This window comes from Mchenga conophoros, linkage group LG3, assembly GCF_057382185.1.
Source record: "Mchenga conophoros isolate Kocher_MC1m ecotype Shallow Benthic linkage group LG3, M_conophoros_male_GT1.1, whole genome shotgun sequence".
In the NCBI taxonomy this organism is placed as follows: domain Eukaryota; kingdom Metazoa; phylum Chordata; class Actinopteri; order Cichliformes; family Cichlidae; genus Mchenga; species Mchenga conophoros.
Window position 1 is genome coordinate 31,697,079 of NC_140528.1, and position 21,740 is coordinate 31,718,818.

The following is a 21,740-nucleotide window of genomic DNA, read 5'->3' on the forward strand; positions in this document are numbered from 1 at the left end:
TTCCTTATGAGACTGCAGTGCATGACTGGATGAGTGAGTGACACAGGCTGCTGCACACAGCTGAGCGATAACTGGGGTCCAGAGGCAGTTTAACTTTAGTAACAAAAACTTTAGTGAAACTTTGAGCAGGAAGGAAACACCCAGAGAGGCGTTTAAGACACTCAGAAGCATCGAAAAGTCCGTGTTGCATTCAGGTGGAACTTGGAAATTCACAAATCTTCAACCAACTCCTTAGTTGATTTATTTCTGCTGGTTTTCCTGTTTGAAACACAAACGTCTTTTATCACTTTGTTGTTCTTCTTCATGCAGCATTTTAATATTTCAGCACTAAACAGATGTTTCTTCAAAGCTAATTTCAACCTGTTGAAGTCATGAATGAAAGTGCAGACTGAGAGTGGATCACATCATGTCTAAGGTGTGTCATGTGACATGTTCAGTATTGTCACACATGTCTAGATTGTCCCTGATATCATAACTGCTCAAACACTGATGATTATATTTGAAGAATTATTCCTGATGGCAGCAAAGTTTGAATGGAGCTCTCTGTCTGTGCTGATTTGTCGCCCTCTGGAGGTCAAAACACAAACTGCATGATGTCACTGTAACCACCACAGTGACAGGAAGTGTTTTTAAATGACTCACTTTAATGTACCTCATTAAAATTATCACTTTAATGAGGTAAAACAGGAGCTGTAAGTCTGACATTGATTTACTGTCATCACAAACACACACAGCTGGATTAGCAGCCAGACAAAGGGCTGAAAAGATGAAAATCAGCATTTGATTATTATTATTATAGATCTTGTTTATGTGGATGCACTTTTCTATCTGTCAGTGCTGAAGCAGCACTGAAGTCATCTGATCACTAATGCAGTAAAACAGGAGCTGATGTCACTGATCACATGACTCTGAGGGATGTTTTGAGCACTTCGCTGAATCTGAGCCATGAAGATTTAAGGCAGCTCTGAAGGCAAAGCAGGTCTGAGCCTGTGTTAGCAAGCTGTACCTAATAAAGTGGCAGCAAGGACTCAGTCAGTAATGATCAGAGCCAGCAGGGGGCAGCACACAGAGGTGAGGCACTGTCAGAGAAGCAGGCTGACATCAGACTGGTCATATTCCATCATCTATACCTGAAATAATAAACAAGCACACAGCCAGAGGTTCTGTTTCGCTGCAGGGTCTCTTTGTTCTTCACATACGTGTTGAGCAAAGTGTAAATCCTGAGGCTGAGCGGCCTTTGTACACACACACTTCTAAGCAGGGCAAAGCTGTCAGCACAAACAAGAAGTGAAGAGAAATCCAGGCAGCCGGCCTGTGTCTGTCCAACCAGTCAGAGAGCTCTTTACATGCCAAGTTAATGTCAAGGCTAGTTTGCATTGCAGCAGGATTTTTAAAATAAAGTTGCAAATCCAGCTGCTAATCCAAATGTTAATCCCTGAGCTAACCTGTGATCAACAGGAAAGGGATTGAAATGAGGAGTGGATTCGCCACTTTAAAAAACTTTTTAAAAATTATTTTTTTAACATGGAATTCAAAAATGAATGTACAAATTTATTCTACAATTCATGATTTAAGCACAGAATTCTTTATTTCGATGCGCCTGGTTCTTGTGGTCCCCCATAAATTTCATATATTTTTATGAGCAGCTTCAGGTTTTGATCCTGTTCTTCTTCACTTAGACGACATCATCTTCACATTTTAATGTTTTACAATGACAAAAGATCAGAAACAATTACCGAGTCTGCATGAAAATATAGATGTACAACTTGTAGACTTGTGTCACTTCTATGTTTGGAACGTGACAGAGTCTGAGTTAGAAATCTGTGGCTCATGACTGATTGTTCTAGTACGGATCTAAAAGCCCAACATAAAGCAATAACAGATCAAAATATTACATAATACATAACATACATAAATAATCTATATACTTCATGTCAATGATCTGTGTGTGTGCTGGTTGAAGGTCTGACATCAGTATCACGTCACCTGTGAGCAGCGAGCAGAGAACAGGTGAGTCTGTTTATATTAATAACCTCCACAGATGTTGGCAGATTATGATCAGATTATGAGCTGGAACTAAATGATGATTCAAGTCCCTTCATCATGAATCTGAGCCTCAAATATAGAAAAAATTACTTTTATCATTTCATCTTCATCTTTACCCTAAAATATCTACAAACATGTCTAACACAGGCAGCATTTATCATCATCTGAAAGCTTCAGCTGAACATTTCATCCAGCTGTTGTCGATGGCGCAGGCGTACTGCTCCTGAAGATACTTCCTGTCAAATTTCGGTCCAGTAGAGCGATCTCTGAGACAACCAGAGAAATGAAGAGTGGCTTTAAACCTGGAGGAGAGGAGCACCAGGGACAGAGCCAAGGTCACCACAGATAACGGGACGCTTTCATATTCCCGTCCTGGGAGGATGAACGGGATGACGATGCGGTTCCTTCCTGGTGGGCCGTGTTCAGCTGAGAGAGACTCAAAGCGTTTCCACACTCGATCATCATCATCATCTGGTGAAAGGGGGCCAACCGTGATGTTTGGGACCATCTGTGCTCCAGCTTTCTTCAGTGAGTTCCAGTGATCTGGCAGGTTCACAGGTCGATGTTTGTCATCAGGAATGGTACAGCCTTCTTTCCTACAGGAAAAAACTCTGTGCTGAGGCCTCAGTTTTCCTGTAGCGACACCGTACGCTAAACCAACACTGACGCAGTTCCAGGGAGAATACAGGAGCACGTCAGTGATGGTGGGCAGAGGCAGGTAACAGCTGGCTGGGATCATGAAGTCTCCGATTGAACTATGAGCCACAAAGGTGATGTGAACATCATCGCTGTGGTTCTTCTTCTCCTCCTCATCAATGTGTTTCTTCAGGAAGCCAAACATGTCTGTGAGTTTGCTGAAGGCGTCAGACTCTGAGTTTTTTCTCAGCCACTGCAGGACGACTTCATCTGTGCAGCTTCTCATTGCTAGCTTTGTCAGTCTTTGCCTTTCATCACAGCTGCTCAGTCTGTCTGCTCTGCAGTGTGCAGATAACCTCTGAAACAATTTGCTGAAACAGGAAATATAGAAAAAACATTTTAAGCACAGCAAATATTTAATCTGTCCACAGATGGATCCTGAAACAAAGCACAGAGAAAATCTTCTCGTTTCATTTCACTCCTTGCTTCCAGACTTACTGCAGTTCCTCGTTTCTGTCCATCTCCTCAGAGGAAGTTTGACTGTCTTTAACGTTGTCCTTCAGGTGCTTCCTGTGGTCAATAATCGACAGCATGTGGGTCAGATCTCAGGTACATAAATACAGACTCTTGGCTTATCTTCGGTATTTTGAAAAGCTTGCAGTAAAACTGATCAGAGTTCAGTTAAAGATTATTTCGTTGCTGGGAAACAAATACTCTTTGCACACCGGTGTCCTCAAACTGAAGGAAGAAGAACGTTTATGCATCATAGACGTCGTTTATTTGTCTGATTTAAACCTGAATAAAATCCTAACAACAACTAGCTGCTGTTTGTATCCTTGCTTCGTGCTTGGTTGGTTAAAAACTGTTGATGACATTTACACCATAGTGTATGAATGTTCAGTTATGGAGCAGCCTGCTCATCAGGTGGACAAACTAACAAAAGAACATTTCAGAAAGACAAAAACGTCCGCTTACCTGCTCCAAAACGTCCACTCTGACCCCGTGCAGCCTGTGGAATAGAACAGAATAGAGCTTTAGTCGTGGCACGCCACCATGCTGCAGGTCTCTGATTGGCTGACTAGACGAGCTGTATGGTATGAAAGTACCTGGACAGACACCAAATGAAAGTAAAACCTGAGCGGGGATTCCCCAAATGTGAAAACAAAAGTAACAACATGACTCAGAGTTTCAGGACAAAGAGCTCAGCAGGAGCTGCGGTCACATTCATGAACACGAAGTCGGGCCTCTACACCAACGTGACCGTACGGATTACATCTGCCCATCACGGGCGGATTTAATAGCCCTTCCCACAGCCACAGGTGTCAGTGGCTCCACCTTTGTGATGAACCCACACCTGTTTGCTGCATCTTACTTCTGTTTCATGTGGTTCTTTGTTTTCTGCTTTGGCTGCGAGAAACAGATTTTTGTTATAAAACTTTACATACAGATGCTGCTATAAGTGTGTTTACAACCTCTCTCTCCCACAGCGTGTCTGTGTCCTGTCTTCCTCACCCAACCGCCAGCCGGTTGCGGCAGATGGCCCCGCCCCTCCCTGAGTCTTCCTGTTAAAGGGAGTTTTTCCTTCCCACTGTCTCCAAAGGTCTTGCTCATAGGGGGTCATATGATTGTTGGGTTTTCTCTGCATGTATTATTATTATTGTAGGGTCTACCTTACAGTATAAATCACCTCTTGTGATTTGATGCTGTAGAAATAAAATAAAATTACATCTTTATTCTTTCTCTTCTTTTATCATTTAAAAATAATTAAAACAAAGATGACGCAGTCAGCCATGTTCCCCACGTCCTGTTTTATTAGGAGCAATTAAAAAGCTGAGGCGTCGCCCTGAAGCCTGACCTTTGTTCATTTGTTAGTGAGCTCACTAAAAGCTGACAGAGACAAACTCTGATTGTGTTTGTGCTGCTCACAATTTACTGGAACACACTCAGCTGTGAGCTGTGCTCAGATTTAGTGTCAGCAACAGAAAATATTGGAGAAAATCAGTGAGTGAAACAACACGACTGACATGACAGCAGGAAGAAGTGAGGCCTTAAAGACGGAGCTAACAGATCATCACTGGGATGAAGTGTATGCTGACGTTCCTGATCAGGCACACAGTGTCTCTGAAATCCATCCTTAGAATCACATCATAAACTCTGTCCTGTTAGGAAATGTTGCTTAAAGACGAGGAGAAAGAAAAGCTGTGGATGACTAAAGGTCTGCAGACGACACGCAGGAAGAAAAATCCACTTTAGAAGCAGTTTTTACTGCAGAGCAGCAGAGACAGTGAAGGCAGCAGGATCCCTCCTTCATCAATGTTCACCAATATCAGAGAAATGATCTGTGAAACTATGTGATTCCTGTGTGAGTCCTTCTCCACAAAGAGTGGCCTCAACATGGCGCCTGTGTTCAGCTTGGCCTCTGTTGCTCCTCCATGTGTTTGTCGACTGTTTCCTTTTATTGTTTCTTATCTTATCATCTCAGCTCTGATATAGCCTGATGGTGTATTTGCTACTCGTATTTACAGTTCACATACTTTGTTGAATATCAAAGTATGTATGGAAAAAACTTTTGACAGCTGGCAGAGCTACTACCAAGGTTTCCCTCCGCCGTTTGTTTGCCCTCCGCCTTCTCCAGACTACCTGTACCTGTTCTTGGCTCCAAGCAAAAACCCAGGAGCAAGACAAGCTGAAGAAGATCGTCTAGAAGGGGCTGTAGGTCTGGTGTTCAGGCCAAAAGCAAATGCGCCCGACAGAGGGGATTTCTTCGGCTCCATGGTGGAGAACGTCTCCGGTATTTGGTACCGGTCCCCCTACAGGTCACGGATAATGCTGATCTGCTACCACCTACCCAACTGTGCATTAGGGCCTAACAGAAAATTTACCTGGACCGGCAACATATCTCGAGATACCGGAGAATGAATGTATTCACCTTAATGAGCTCTGTCTGGTCGGCTGTCACTTCATCGGGACTCCGCGTTTGGACCGTCATGGTGGTGGATTTGCCACTGTTTTCCGGGACAATTTCTCCTGCAGAGCTTTGGACTCTGAGACTTTCCTTCCTTTGAATCACAACTTCTTAAGGTCCGTTCATCAAATATACTGTGTTTTACCGCCCTCCCGGACCTGCTGGTGTTTTTTATCCAGGATTTCACAAACTTTTTATGCTCTATTATTAAACTGGAGAAAGTGATTCTCTTGGCTCTGAGATTCTCTTGGCTCTCGGTGAAGGCGGTCACACTTTTCTCCTCTCCTCCTTCCCCTTATCTTCCCTGCTTAGCCTCTTGTGTCCTTGTCTTGTCTCGTGTGCATTACTTTCCCTCGAACAGTCTCTCACTGTCGTTCTCTAAAACCTAAAAGAGAATAATGGATTTGATCAACTGGTCTCTGAATGCTATTGACACCCTTTACCGAGAAGTCGGGGCTCGGGAGAGCCTGAGTGCCCTGGAGGGACTTTCCCTGCTGGATACACGATGGACGGGTGGCAGACCTTGAGGATCTTGTGCCTGGCGGGACTGTCAATCGAGGACGCTGAAGATATCTACCTATTCGGAACCATGATAACAGGGTTCTTGCTGATCGGAGCTGGCTTGGCCCTGACTTATCGGAGAAATAAGAGAGCGCAACCGGCTTTTCAAACCCCCCCAAGGCTGCCCGCTGGAATTGAAGCGATGGGACGAGGCGCGACCTCTCACACCGAACGCAGCATGGTTAACACCTTGGAGACGCTTACAGCTGCCGTGAAGACTCAAACTAACACCACTGAGCGTATGATGGGATACATCAGAGAGGGGCCTGCTCAAAATGACACCCTTGAGCGAAAGTTGGATCACATCGCAGAACGGCTCACTGCAGCTGTGGGGTCTCAGAATCAAAAGAATGACAACACCACGGAACAGAAGTTTGATACCATCATGAGGAGGCTCGCAGCGCTCCAACGGGAGATCGAGAGACCAGCGTCAGAGTGCTAAATTCGGAGCTGCTTGCATAAAGGAGAAATCAACAATATTCAACATATGGACACCACGGCGCCAGCTGCTCAGGCCCAAGGCTGGAGCCCACCAAAACAACACCCTGATAACGACTGTGTGATGACTATTCTTCCCATCCCATGCAAGGCCACCTGGGTTGGCTGGCAGACTGTTTACTTTGCCTGATAGGCCGAAGGACACTGGCTCAGCTGGACTCTGGACACGCACACACATACACTTACACTGATAAGCACGCACTCATCCCCCTCCCTTCCAAACGCCTTCGATGCTTGTTTCCTGCGGGGGAGGACGGCGGGTCTGCGTGCCGCGCTGAAATGGTAGCGCTGTGCAGGACGACTGCTGTGTTCCTTCGGATTACCCCCCACCCCCCTATCCAACCCCTGTGGCTTGTCATGTGCTCTGATGTTGCGATGTGGACATTAATGTGCTCTCTGTGCAGAGGAGTTTTTTTTGTTTCCTGTTCTCATGCTGTCCTCCCATAGGTGCCCAGCGTGAGAAGAGGTCTCCTTTTTTCCTCTTGTTCTTTCCCATTGTTGTGTAATTTTTCAGTGTTTTCTCTGCAACGCTGCCGATCTCCGACTGTATTCCCATGTGATGTTTTCGTTGTGTGTGTAAGTCGGGGGGGGGTCCTATTCCTCTGCGGGGCAACCTTCAATTCAATTCAATTCTTGATGATCGGCAATTTCAACCTGCATTTGGATGACCTTGGCTTTAGCATGGCCTCTGACTTTTCCATTTCAGACTCTTTTAATTTTAACCAGCATGTCTCTGGTCCCACTCACGTTCAAGGCCACACCTTGGACCTCGTGTTTTCTCTTGGCTTAGACATAACTGATCTCTGTGTTAAGGATGTACAGGTGAGTGACCATTCTTGTGTTATTTTTAACCTCAGCTTCCCTCAGGATACACCACCATCCAATCTCTTGTTCAATAAGCGGTTCATAAATCAGGATGTTTCCCTGAAGTTTTCTGATTTATTAGATCCTCATGTGATCAGAGGCTGCACTGATGCTGAAGTTGCTACACAGTGTTTAATAATCATTGTTTGGAGATATTAAATTCAGTGGCACCTTTAAAAACTTTCATGGCTTCCCCAAAAAGAGCTCATCCGTGGATAAATGATGACATAACGTAAGTCAAAAGACTCTGTAGGAAAGCAGAACACCTTTGGAAATTAACTAAACTTGAAGTTCACAGGGTCAGCCTTAGAGAACTTTGGGTTTCTCTGCACGAAAACCTTTGACCTCTGTCCTCTATATCTGAGAGTGATGACTTTCTAAACTTCTTTGTGGATAAAGTTAATAATGTCCGTATGAGCATTGGTGCTCATGCGACCAGTCCGACAGTCTCGGTCGTTGTGTCCTTGGGCAAGACACTTCACCCGTTGCCTTCTGGTGGTGGTCAGAGGGCCTGGTGGCGCCAGCGTCCGGCAGCCTCGCCTCTGTCAGTGCGCCCCAGGGTGGCTGTGGCTACAATGTAGCTGCCATCACCAGTGTGTGAATGTGTGTGTGAATGGGTGGATGACTTAATGTGTGTAAAGCACTTTGGGGTCCTTAGGGACTAAGTAAAGCGTTATACAAATACAGGCCATTTACAACCAGCAGATGATGGAGGATCTTTGTCCCTCCATTCAAGTTCAGAGATGCTGAAGAACTCTGAAGCATTTTTGGAGCAGTGCGGAGGCCCAGCACTTTATTAAGACATGATCATTGTCTGAAATTTCATGTCTCATTAATCTGGAGATTTCCCTTTTATCTCTGCTCCTGACTGTAATTAAGAAGACATGTCACTTTGTTTCAAAAGCAGCTGCAGACAGCAGAGGGCAGTGCTGCTCTGTAAATCCAACCGAAAACGAGCTTAAAGAGTGCGTCTCAATTCAGGGGATGCATCTTTCGGACGTCGCATTTGAAGGCCGATTGTCGCTGCCTGATCCGTACCGGAAACCTGATCCGTATCACGCATTCACAAATCTTACTCTTTGCCAGCATCGCAACATTTAATATACTGAATGACACGGTTAGTGCCCAGTTAGCTCCTAGCATTTCAGAATCAGAATCAGAATACTTTATTGATCCCTGGGGGAAATTATTTTTTGTTGCAGTGCTCCATTTTAAACCAACATAAACCAACATTAAGACAAGACAGACAATACGCTAACTAAGAATAGTACAACATATACATATATACATATATATATATATATATATATATATATATACATATGTCACTCATTAATAAATAGCTGGAAAAGGCAGAGTTTCTTGACAACTCTGCCTTCTTTTTGACTCCCCGGGACATTTAAACAATAGGTACCTCCGTATACAAACCAATTCATGCTTCTTCTCAATGGAGAGTTTCCCCTGATTGAACAACAGCGCCGTAAAATAGGAAGAAAAGTTAAACATGCATACACAAACACAAATTGTAATGATGCAAGTTCAGTTTACAATAGGGCTCATTTGCTCCGTCAGCAAGTGGCGGTGTCCTCGTACACCGGGGAGTAAACTGCCATTAAACGAAAAAGGAGAAGAAGAGAACATCTGCACATAATAATAATAATAACAATAATAATGTCTGTGAAGGTTCTCAGTAATAATAATGAAATGCATTTATATAGTTCTTTTTGAGACCTTCAAAACACTGTACAATTCCACTATTCATTCACTCAATGCAAGCTAGAGTTGTAGCCACAGCTGCCCTAAGAGCAGACTGACAAAAGCTAGGCTGTCATATCGCACCATCGGCCATCACCAGTAGGTGAAGTGTCTTGCCCAAGGACACAACGACCGAGACTGTCAGTGCCAGGGCTCGAACGGGCAACCTTCCGATTACAAGAAAAACTGCCAACTCTTGAGCCACAATCACCCCGCAGGTACGAATCTAGACCTGATCCATAACAATCTTTTTTATTTTTGTTTTTGTATACATTATGTTAAAATTATTTATTATTGCAAACATTTTAACACATACCTAATATTGGTAACATCTTAATTTTAGCCAAAAATCCGTCCGTCATTTGCCCGAATTTGAAGGATGGGTGAGTGTATTCTTCGTAGCCCAACCTATTCCAGAATTCAGAGCGTGGCGGTGGTTGTAGATAATTTGTTTTGAAAAAAACAGTGAAAAACGGCTGAAGCGGGACAGCTAAAGAGTAAACTTTTAAAAGTAAGTACTGAATATTATGTTACTTATTTATGTGCAAATGTACCTAAATATCATACCTTTCCGAGTTACTTCAGCTTTATATTCCATCACGGACCCTCGGATCAGCTGACCAGCTGTTGGTTGTCCCAAAATCTAGGCTAAAACATAGAGGCGAATGAGCCTTTTCAATTATGGCCCCCAAACTTTGGTATACGCTGCCTTTAAATATTAGACAGGCATCTTCATTTCCTGTTTTTAAGTTGCTTTTGAAAACAAACCTTTTTTCGATAGCGTTCAGACTGGTGTGAGTTGATACGTTTATTATGTGTATTATTAGTGAGTGTCAGTGGTTTTATTAGTTTTACCTTTTTGTTTCTGCACAGCACTTTGGGCAAACCTTCTGTTTTTAAATGTGCTATATAAATACATTGGATTTGAAATGTTTAACCTCGTAGGACCTGGCATCCACGTATGTGGACATCACATTTTGGGTTGTCTAGACCAAAATACAAAATTTTGCTCTACTAGAACCTGATATTCACTTACAAGGACACCGCCACTGCAAAATTTTATATTTTTGTAAAATTAAAAATTCATGTCCTCATATGTGGATCTCATTATTCTCAGAAACACAAATCATGTAAAATAAAAAATCTGGTAATTCTTTCTTTTTACATTTATCAGGTCCCAGTCAGCCCAAATAGCAAAGAGAAATTAAAATACCTGCCATAAAAGAGTTTGGGTCATAGTGCATTAATAATGAAGAACAAACAAAACAGGAACCAAAACCTTGCTCAGACAATACAAAATTCAGAGGCACATACAAAACGACACGGTTCCTCCAAGGCTGCAGCCCCTGAATTGGGATACAGCCCATGTTTAGTCCCTTGGCAGGTCAGATGACTCAGTCCAACATATAAAGACACACAAAAATGTCCAGAGAAGCAAAGACAAATCCAAACAATCCATCATCCTGAGTCAAAGTGATCACAGGTCTGCTTTGTTGGAGATGAGCCTTCAAAGTGGAACATGTGGACTGTTCCTTAATACTACCACTGTAGGCCACGCCCCTCTGGTCATGTGATCATGTGGTTTGTAGGACGCTCCTCTTCCTCAGAGGATCCACCTGTGCTTCCTCTCCTCTCTCCTCCACCTGTTACAGTGAGGGAACGTCCTCCATGATGGAGGAGCTGCTGGAAAGTGCTGAGAGTTTCCTCCAGAGTGAGACCTCTGTCACAGTTCAGAGGATCTACGGCAGCAGAGACCTTCATGGACACTAAAAGTCTCAAACACACAACAACAACATCACACTGACTCCACTCTGACATCACTGATCAATAATCAAAGAACACACAGATCAAACTGATTGATCAGCCATCAGAGGAGTCGGATCAATGGAGCTGCTTCTGTTCCTGATGTCCCCTGTTTGATCCTGGACCTGAACTCTCCCTGCAGAGGAGACACAAGACAGTCAGACACACACACACACACACACACACACACACACACACACACACACAAACCTTTGACTTTAAGCTGCACAGTTTTCCCTCTGATCCAGATGTTCTTCCTGTAGACGCCACATCTGTATTCTCCACTGTCTCTCTCTGTGGGCTGTTTCAGGGTCAGACTGAGGTCTCCAGTTTTCAGCAGGTCTTCATTCATCTTCGTTCGGTCTCTGTAAACCTGGTGCTGTTCTTCAGGCTGGTCAGAGCCGTTCTCATACACGAGAAGCTTGTGGTATGAACTCACCTCCCACCACTCCACTTTAGCATCTCCAGGCAGGTTTTGTGTGGTGTTGAAGGGCAGCTGGACAGACTCCACCCCCTCCTCCACCTCCACCTGACACACTGAGAGGACAACAAACACAACATGAGCTGTACAAAGTGTGATTGGTGTTCAGAGCATCATGTGACTCTTGTTCTGCACTAAATGAAGCGATGGAGTGGCGCCTCCTTCAGGCAGAGAAACAGCTCATGGAGAGAAATAATTATTAGAGCAAAAACAAGAGTGGAGCTGCAAATAAGGCCGAGAGGAACGCTGCAGAAAACTGTTCATGTGTGAATTCATCACTTCATAGATTTCTTTGAGCACTAAAATCAGAGCTGCTTCTATTTCTAATATGACAGCTGTACATTAGAGCTGCAACACTTTAAATGTGAGCCATAAAAACATGATACTCTACAAGTGCATTCAGCTCTGACACTGTCACATCATGAAGGAGACGTGGAAATCACTTTGTTACACAAATCAAAGTCAAATCAGTTCTATTGATGGAATATTGTGTGATCAATAGACTGATCAGTTTCTGATCTGTCATCGATCAGCTGGAAATCCAGCATGTCAAACAGACAGGCAGCAGATTAGGACCAAACACAAACACATGGAGACTTTTTCTTCACAGCAGTTGCAGGTAAACTGCAGCAACAATGCGACTCAGATGTTTTAGCGAGCAAAGCGGCTGATGTGGAGTGAAGCCACGTTAATGACAACGTGTACAACCATTGGAGATGTGAGCAGGACAGACGGAACAACTGACGGAAAAAGTGTCTTTAAATTGTGTTGATAGGCCACGTAAAAGCAGAGTTATGATAAAAATATATGCAATGTTTGTTTGTTTTTCCTGAATAATATTGTTGTTTATTCACTGTGGGAAGAAACGTTAAAAACTGTGTTTTATATGGAAAGCACTCTAAAGCACTCCGCCTGTGAGCAAAAACAAAACCAAAAAAACCCCACCCTTTCTATCGGTGGAAAAATGTACCACGTCGACCAATCAAACAATGATATGGCAACGTGGCATTTAGCTGATTAGGAAAGGGGAAGTTTTAGGAGTGACAGCGTTGTTTTGAGGTGTGAGAGATTTGCGATGTTTAGTGTAAATCTTGTGTAGTTAAAGTTTAGTGTAGTCAATAGTCTTGTTGTGTGAGGCAGAGGTTTATAAAAAGAAGAAAAAGAAAGCTGTGCTTTCAAAATTGGAGTTCAAGTTATTTTTACTTCCAATAGTGTTAACATGCTACACAGGTCATGTAAAAGTTGGGCTAAAGCACTTAATTAAAAGTTATCTAACATAAATGTAAATGCTGTAATTTGATTATTTTAATAAACCATGTAACTTGGATGGATTCAATGCTGGCGTGACCACAGTGCACATGTCTAAATGGTAAATGGCCTTTATTTGTATAGCGCTTTAATAGTCCCTAAGAATCCCAAAGCGCTTTACATACCCATTCACACACACATTCACACACTGGTGATGGCAGCTACATTGTAGCCACAGCCACCCTGGGGCGCACTGACAGAGGCGAGGCTGCCGGACACTGGCGCCACCGGGCCCTCTGACCACCACCAGTAGGCAACGGGTGAAGTGTCTTGCCCAAGGACACAACGACCGGGACTGTCCAAGCCGGGGCTCGAACCGGCAACCTTCTGATTACAAGGCGAACTCTTCATCCAGCCACAAACACCCCATGGGCTCCTCTGGATCATCACACTCAGCATTTTCACAATAAAAGCCTGATATTTATGGCTGCTCCACCCTGACATGTAGTAACATCCAAATGACAGGATCAAAGTGTTTGAATGATCTCAGCAGCTTTAAAACTATTGATATTTATACATTTACATTGATTTGGACTAAACTAACAAAACGTTTGATCATTTCAACTCCATTTTAAAAGTTTTCTAAGTCTATTCATTTAAACCCAGTTTTATGAATAGACTGACATTTTTGGATTTTAGATAAAAGGAAATCAGAGAATTAATATTATTTGAATGAACTGAAAATAGGCTGAAACTAAAAGCTTTTAGAGAATAAACTCCTGCATGACCTCTGACCATCAACCTGTATCTACAGCACTGACCTCTGACTTTCAGCTCCACTTTTCTCTTCAGCAGGACGTTTCCCTCCCTGCTGTAGACGGTGCAGGTGTAGGTGTAGTTGTCCCTCTCTGTGGGGTGTTTCAGGGTCAGACTGAGGTCTCCAGTTTTCAGCAGGTCTTCATTCATCTTCGTTCGGTCTCTGTAAACCTGGTGCTGTTCTTCATGCTGGTCAGGGTCGTTCTCATACACGTGGACCTTTGTGTATGAACTGATCTTCCACTCCACTTTAGTGTCTTCAGGCAGGTGAAGTGTGGTGTTGAAGGGCAGCTGGACAGACTCCACCCCTGAATCCACCTCCACCTGGGGGACTGAGAGGACAACAAAGCACAACATGAGCTTGGATGGAGACATTTGTGTTGACTCTAACAGGCTGAATGCTGCTGCTTCACTGGGAGCTCACTGTTAGATAGAAAGTGGTCAGTGTGAAGAGGAGACGCAGCAGAAAGATGAAGACTGACAGGAAGAAAGCAGTGAACAGACTGTTGGAGCTGCTGTTAGTGGGACAGGACTTTATTCAGTCTCTGAGGACCAGATTTGACTTGATGAAGCAGAGAAACACAGTCTGAGTGTTTCTGTCACACTCACTTCATCACACAGCTCAGTTTGACAACATGTGGAAGAATTTGATAGAAGCTTCCTTTAGTAAAAGCACCAAGAAAACACCATGAAAACACCTCACTACACACAAAACTGCAGTACTGGCAAATTGTACATAAAGTATGAAAAGTCAAAGTACTTATTGTGCAGAAAAATGTTCCCATCAGTGTCTGTGGATCAATATTACTGCTGCACATGTTTAAGGCTGAGCTCATTTCAAATCCTTTCTATTGTGTTGAATCTGCAGTAATGCATCATATTCTATAAAATCATATGTTTGTAGTGGCTGTCCTGTGAGGACCACGTCTCTCTAAACAAACAGCTGTTAATGAGCTCACAAACACAGGCCTACAGCTGGATTTGAAAAAGTCCATTCAATAGAAAATCAACAGTCACAGCTGGATTCAAAGGCTTGAGCTCTGTGTGACATGGTTACCTGTCAGCATCTACAGGGGGATTCAAATATGAAGGAAACATGAAGGTGGTGCATTAGAAAAACTGCTGCTTTCAAGCAGAGCAACAAACTGTTTGAACTGATCCAACTTTATTCACACAGACAAAGATTTGTGCATCAGCTGCTGTAACATTTGTAATGAGCATTAATATTAATAAGTGTGAGTGAACAGAGCTGCTGCATCAGTGAAACTCTCACTGACTGATGTCACGTGAGGCCTTGTTGGCTCGTTGTTAGTTCGCTGCACTGAAACAGGAAAATCCAGCTGTTAGTCATAATGTTTGTGTTTGTAAAGCACTTTATAACTGAGGACAGTGTGGAGGAGAGTCTGTGTGAGTCAGCTGCACCAGTGCTTCATGCTTTGGTGTTTGTAACATAACCCTGTAGACTGCTTTTAGTCTCAGTGTCCTTATTTTGCCCTCAGTTATTGGTTCTCACTGTCTCCAGATCAGGTTCAAACACAGAGGAGATCAGGGCTTTGCAGCTGCTCCTAAACTGTGGAACAAAGACCCACGCAACATTAGAGACCTTCAACACCCTCCATCCTCTTCCTCTTCTGCTTGAGCTCTGCCCCACATCGCAAAATTGGGATAGCCCAGATCTGGCCCACACAAGGTGCACATGGCCCACATATCGGAAAGAATGACGGCCTTTTGGTGGCCCAGATCTGGTTTGCCAGATGTCAGCCTAATGTGTCCTTTAATCAAGCCATGTAATAACAACATGTGACTGAAAATGCAAAAGTAAAATGACAAAACTCCTTTCAGACAGTGAATGACTGACTCTTATATACCACTTTTCTAGTCTCTCGGATTACTCAAAGTTCTTTGTACAACATGCCTCAATAACCCAACCACACTCTTTCTCTAAACTGAGTGCTTCCTAACTACATTCATACACATTTACACTCTTGGCATGCAGACTAGAGGAGCCACGGAACGAACCACTAACCTTCCGATCAGTACGTGATTTGCTCTACCTCCTGAGCGACAGCCTCCCAGTGGTAAACATGAGTGAACCGTCACTAGGTTTTGGATAAAGTGTACACTCACAAACCTGTCAAACCTTCATTTGAAATGTTGGCTACCATAGCAGTATAGTATTGCAACATGGCATTTGCATCCTCTGACTAAAATAGGAAAATAGGAACATAAATAGAGCCATTATTGCCAGACCTGGCCCACGTCTGGTTGACATACACCCTTCCATGACACCAGTCCATCAGAAGTGCCAGCTTGATTCCGAATCCAGTGAAACCTGTTTTCTATGGGCCTGGGCCACATAAACCAAACCACAATCAAGCCAGATATAGCATGCCAGATCTGGATAACATACGTCTTATCGTGCCAGAAATCAGCCAGCAGTGCTGACTTTATACCAGACCCAGGCCAAACCTCTATGCTATGTGGGGTGTGACGCGGTTACCTGTCAGTATCTACAGGGGGATTCAAACTGCTGCTTTTCAAATGCAGAGCAACAAACTGTTTGAACTGATCCAACTTTATTAACACAGACAAAGATTTGTGCATCAGCTGCTGTTTGCTGCTATAGATATAATCCAGCTGATGTGGAGAACTACATGTGACACTGTGATGCAGCCAAGAATCTGACTGATTTCTTTCCATTTTCAAAGGTTGATGCATCAGTTAAAGTCCTGAAAAAGCTCAGAAATAAAGAGAAAGGTTGGTTACAGCAAAGAGAGGCACTGGCAGCCTTTAAGACACTAAACAAGAGAAAGAGATCAGAGAACATCAGACTGAATAAGTGGAATAAAGTGAAACAGAGAACTAACGCTCCCTAAGAATGGAGCTGTCAGAGGAAGAGAGCAGCAAACTGAAAGTCTCTGTTAGCTGCAGAGCTCTGAAACTTCACACAGCTTTGGATGATAACATGGAGAAAGGATGTGGAGATGTTCACACTTCTGCTAGAAATCATCTTCTAGTTATTGTGACTCAGATATGACTGATTATAGATGAGGACCAAAGAAGGTTGTTACTGAGATTTGAGCTGACTTAGCTTAGCCTGTGTTTTAGCCACATGCTAAACAAACACATGTTCAGAAACTAGAAGATGTGACCTTTCAGATGAAGTCTCACACATGAACTTTGCTCCTACAGTTCATCTGCTGAAGCTTTTACATTTGGCTGGAAATCAAAGAAAATCCAAAACAGCCACAAACATCAGACATGCTAACACTGTAACATTATTGGATGGAGCCACTGAGACTGAACCACCATCATCAGTCTGACCTCTGACCTTTGACCTGGATCTACAGCACTGACCTCTGACAGTGAGCATCACTTCTTTCTTCAGCAGGATGTTTCCATCCCTGCTGTAGACAGTGCAGGTGTAGGTGTCTTCATCTGTGGGGTATTTCAGGGTCAGACTGAGGTCTCCAGGTAAGGTTCTCTTCATCTTTGCTAGGCCTTGATAATTCTTGTCCTGTTCTTCAAGCTGGTCAGAGCCATTCTTATACACGTGGACCTTCCTGTTGTTTGTGTCCTTCCACTCCACTTTAGCATCTTTAGGCAAGCAAACTGTGGTTTTGCAGATAAGCTGGACAGACTCCACCCCTGAATCCACCTCCACCTTGTATACTGAGAGGACAGCAGTACAACATGAGTTAATAGTTAATATTGAACTTCTCATAGCCTCCTCACAGTAAACCTATTCCTGTGCTTCAACTTAATTCAGCATTCGATTCCATGGTAAAATTGTCATTGCCAAGCAGATGATAGATAGATTTAGTGACGATGAAAGATGACACCAATCAGTTATTTAAACTAGAGGCTTTTCCTAAAGGCAGGTCTGAATGAACCGATTTTCTCCTAATACCTCCAGACAAAGCTGATGGTATTGTAATTGACTTTAAAAACCTCAGGAACATGGTGATTGATTAACCATCTGCATTATCGGTGGTGTGGTAGGAGACACTCACCTGACATGAAATACTGTCGGAAATAAAATAAAAGACCTCCAGAAACCACAAGAAGAACCAGGAGAACCAGGAGAACTTTGGCCCAGGATGGAAACCATTCTGTGGAGAAACACAAGGAACAACATGACCTCCACCTTGCTACCCTCCGTGAATCGCTGCCTTATCGTGGTGCAGGGATTTGTGTGTCTCAGGGATCCCAGGGGCTATTTGTCCGGGGGTGTTTGACCCCTAGCAGGGTCTCCCATGGGAAGTTCCTGGGTTAGGGACCAGTTGAAGAGATATTCAGAAGCCCTTTATGAGGAAACTATTGAGGCAATAGTTAAACTAGCCTAAGATAGGGTTACCAGGGCCCCACCTTGGAGCCAGGACCGGGGAGGGTGTCCAAGGGCGAGTGTCTGCCCATGCCCCCTTCTCAGGCTGTGCCCGGTTGGACCCCATGGAGGTCCAGCCTGAAGAGGGGACATGGGCCCATCCTCCTGCGGGCCACTACCAACAGGAGGCGTTGTAGGGGTTGGTTGCATTGTGTGTCATGTGGCAGCCAGAAACAGAGGCCCTGGTGGACTGATCTCCGGCTACCAAGACTGACAATTGGGACATGGAATGTCACCTTTCTGGTGGGGCATGATTGGGAGGAACGGGCTCCCTGATCTGAACCAGAGTGGTGCTCTTTTATTGGACTTCTGTGCAAACCACAGTTTAGCCAGTGCGAACACCATGCTCTAGGCTGCAGGTTGATGAACCTGCAGCCTGCAGTAATCATATCAGCAGACCTGCAGTCATATGTTTTAGACACTCAGGTAAAGAGAGGGGCTGAGCTGTCAACTTTTCACCACCTAGTGGTGAGTTGGATCAGGTGACGGGGCAGGACACTGGACAGACGCAGCACGCCCAAACGTATAGTGAGGGTGCGCTCGGAACACCTAGCAGAGGACCCAGTCTGCAACACCTACAACCCACACTTCCAGCAGAACTTCAACAGCATTCGGAGTCCGAATGGACCATATTTCAGCACCTCCATTGCTGAAGCTGCTGCACTGAGCTGCGGCCTCAAGGTGGTTGGTGCCTGTTGTCGTGGTAACCCCCAAACCAAATGGTGGACACCAGAGGTGATGGGAGCCACCAGGCTGAAGAAGAAGTTTTTTTGAATTTTTATGAAGGGGACCGGAGGTGTCTTCCAACCATTGCTACTGGCCATTCGATCCCTATACAACCGTTACAGGAGCTTGGTCTATATAGCTGGCAATAAGTTGGACTCGTTTTCGGTGGATGATGGCAGCTCCGCCAGGGCTGCCCTTTGTCACCGATTCTGTTCATAATTTTTATGGACAGAATTTCTAGGTGTAGCCAAGTGGCGTAAAGCTTTGACTTAGGTGGTCTCAGAATGTCATCTCTGCTTTTCGCGGATAATGTGGTTCTGTTGGCTTCATTGGGTGATGGCCTCCAGCTTGTACTGAAACGGTACACAGCCAAGTGTGAAGCGGAGGAGGATCAGCACCTCCAAATCTGAGGTCATGGTCCTCAGCCAGAAAAGTTTGGAGAGCCCACTCCAGGTCAGGGACGAGTTCCTGCCCCAAGTGTTAAGTGTCTCGGGCCTTGTTCACGAGTGACGGGAGAAGAGATCAACAGACAGATTGGTGCTGCGGCTGCAGTGATGTGGACGCTGAATGAATGGATGGATGGACAACGTGACCTTTGACTTCTGACTGAATGAAATTCATGCATTTAATGAATAGGGCTATACTTCAGTCAAAGACTCAACTGCTTTTATTCTGACAGTGTTAAAATAATAAAGGTTTATCTAAGTGATGTCAGATGAATCTACAGCAGGTGTTTGTTGCTTACCTTTGACCTCCAACTGTACATCTGTCACTGTCCTTTGTCCTCCTGTCCTCTTGTCTCTGACGGAGCAGGTGTAGGTGGCGCTGTCAGACAGTTGGAGGTTGGTCAGGGTCAGGCTGAGGTCTCCAGTTTCCAGAGCGTCAGTCTTCATGGATGTTCGGCCACTGTAAAGCTGGTTTTGATCTTTCAGTTCGTCTCCTTGAAGCTGATGCTGGTGGACGGTGGGAGGACTGAGGTCGGAGCGACTCCACACCACGGAGGGGTCAGTCAGATCAAAAGTGTCAAACTCACAGGGCAGGATAAACGAGTCCCCCTCATACATCTCCACAGCATCTGAGGCATGCTGGGAAACTGAGGACACACAGACAGAGACTCCATGTGTCACTTTGAAGTTAAAGATCAAGCTGCTGCACTTCAACACATTAAAGAGAGAGAGATGAAAGAAAAGCTGATGATGAGAGCAGAGAGAGGAAGGTGTACTTACCGTGCAGGAGGATCACAAACACCACAAACATCTTCATGTTCCTGTCAAACTCAGAGACTCTTTAAAAGCCCTTCAGGACATCAGCTCACAGCAGCTTCACTTTCCTCTGCTGATCATCTACTGACACTCTCACACTGCTTCACTGTCACAGCTCAGAGTTCAGCTTCACACTTTGTTAAAGCACATCTGTGGAATGAAGTCCGGCCGGCCACAGATCACTTCTGAGGAAAGAGGAGGACGTTCAGCCTCCTCGTAGTGTGACTGCTCCAGGTTCACAGCGACACACAGAAAGCTCTACACTCACATGACCGTCATTTACAACCAGCCCAGAGCAACTTTATGAATCGAGCACAATAAAACTGAAACTTGAAGCTTTGGTGCTTCACTGAGTTTATGTTAGCATGGATGCTACACACTGCACACACACACCAACATGAAGCTTCACTCTGTGCTGTACATCAGTGTTTGTGGGATTAATGTGGTGATTTCAGCCTGAGCCAGAACCTTTTTAATCACGGGTCACAGACTCCTGTGATTTCAGACTCTTTGTGGAGACACTGAACACACCTTTGACCTCCACCAACACAAACAGCTGCACTAAGAAACAAACAGCGCCTGATATATATGGATGTGATTAATCTGAGAGACCATTATTGTTTCAAAGACCAACAAAACTCACTGCAACTGTGTGTTTGCACAAAGGCTGAAATGTACATGTGTGTTATTATTTCAGATTCATGCACTGAGCTCTAAATCTGTCATTAAAGTTCACATGTAAACCAGGCTGTTTGTATCACTGCACACTTTACTCAGAAACACATGCAGACACGTTCTCCTGCAAATGAAAGAAGGGAAACAGAAGTGGTGCTTTATGTTTATCTCAGCTCTACAATCAGGAACGACAGGGAAATAAAGGACAAAGGATCCCAGCAGGAAGAAGAAATGATTAACTACACATGAAATCAAACACTGTGAACTCTGAACTCTGGACTTCAGATCAGAAACAGATGAAGGTTTTATGACAGAAATGAAACTGTGGCGGCGTGTGGTCTGTGGTGCTGCTGCAGGGGAAGAGGACGAACCTGAGCGGCATCCACATTCATGCCTCACCAACTTTTAATAAAAGTGACCTGAGACCTAAGACCTGATACCTGATACTTAAGACCTGAGACCTGATACTTGAGACCTGAGACCTAAGACCTGATACCTATTGAACCCGGTTCTTTTATTCTTCTAACTGGACAGAGAAGACGTGACTCAGTGTGGTCAAAGCTTTTCAATCATTCTTTTTATTTATTCATTTCCCAAAAAGGAGATGTGCACAGTGCTAAGCATCTGCAGATCTGAAGCATTACAGTCTGCTCCCTCCTCGGAACCATAGGTAGATATCTTCAGCACTCAGGCTCACCCAAGCCCAAACTGCTTCCTGTCCGTCAGGAAGTCAGTGATCCACCGGCAGATGGGATCAGGCACATTCATCTGGGAAAGCTTGCCTCGGAGATGGTCTGGAAGGATGGTGTTGAAGGCAGAGCTGAAGTCCTCAAACAGGATCCTGGCGTAGGTTCCTGGAGAGTCTCAATACGCGGACGAGCTCCCAAAATGTTGCGGATCAAATATTGAGAATCAAATATTGAACACTGATCCAGGAGGGTTAGGTCAAACGATGATTTTAATGAATACACGCATGGAGAGAGGATCACTGTACGCAGACAGCATCGATCTCTGTCTAAC

General features: G+C 44.3%; 2 protein-coding genes across 5 annotated transcripts; both read right to left on the minus strand.

Moving 5' to 3' along the window:
• Nucleotides 1-1,612: 1,612 nt before the first annotated feature.
• On the minus strand, nt 1,613-3,908 carry LOC146578150 (uncharacterized). 2 transcript variants are annotated; one of them, XM_085268600.1, is made up of 4 exons: nt 3,789-3,908; nt 3,658-3,691; nt 3,181-3,252; nt 1,613-3,053 (listed from the first exon to the last, which is right to left on the minus strand). In XM_085268600.1, the coding sequence occupies exons 3-4, from the start codon at nt 3,201-3,203 to the stop codon at nt 2,207-2,209; spliced, it is 870 nt and encodes a 289-aa protein (XP_085124726.1). In that variant the 5' UTR covers nt 3,204-3,252; nt 3,658-3,691; nt 3,789-3,908; the 3' UTR covers nt 1,613-2,206. The 2 variants fall into 2 exon arrangements, with proteins under 2 accessions (XP_085124726.1, XP_085124725.1); XM_085268599.1 differs by lacking the exons at nt 3,658-3,691; nt 3,789-3,908 and having other exon boundaries at nt 3,181-3,268.
• A 6,432-nt stretch (nt 3,909-10,340) lies between these two features.
• LOC146578151 (uncharacterized) lies at nt 10,341-20,222 on the minus strand. 3 transcript variants are annotated; one of them, XM_085268586.1, is made up of 7 exons: nt 20,010-20,222; nt 19,529-19,876; nt 17,687-17,785; nt 17,031-17,345; nt 13,893-14,005; nt 11,339-11,519; nt 10,341-11,264 (listed from the first exon to the last, which is right to left on the minus strand). In XM_085268586.1, exons 1-7 carry the CDS (start codon nt 20,044-20,046, stop codon nt 11,173-11,175), a joined length of 1,185 nt encoding a protein of 394 aa, XP_085124712.1. In that variant the 5' UTR covers nt 20,047-20,222; the 3' UTR covers nt 10,341-11,172. The 3 variants fall into 3 exon arrangements, with proteins under 3 accessions (XP_085124712.1, XP_085124710.1, XP_085124711.1); XM_085268584.1 differs by having other exon boundaries at nt 11,339-11,665; nt 13,679-14,005; XM_085268585.1 differs by having other exon boundaries at nt 11,339-11,665; nt 13,679-14,005; nt 17,687-17,793; nt 19,528-19,876.
• Between the last annotated feature and the right edge of the window lie 1,518 nt (nt 20,223-21,740).

Bases quoted from the DNA above. Each gene is read 5' to 3' on its own strand.
- LOC146578150 (XM_085268600.1), bottom strand. From the start codon at position 3,203: ATGGACAGAAACGAGGAACTGCA. The intron at 3,054-3,180 runs GTAAGTCTGGAA...TTCCTGTTTCAG, and splicing joins GACAGAAACGAGGAACTGCA to CAAATTGTTTCAGAGGTTAT.
- LOC146578151 (XM_085268585.1), bottom strand. From the start codon at position 20,046: ATGAAGATGTTTGTGGTGTTTGTGATCCTCCTGCACG. The intron at 17,794-19,527 runs TAAGCAACAAAC...TTCCTTGTGTTT, and splicing joins GTACAGTTGGAGGTCAAAGG to CTCCACAGAATGGTTTCCAT. The intron at 11,265-11,338 runs GTTTGTGTGTGT...TCTCCTCTGCAG, and splicing joins TGTGCAGCTTAAAGTCAAAG to GGAGAGTTCAGGTCCAGGAT.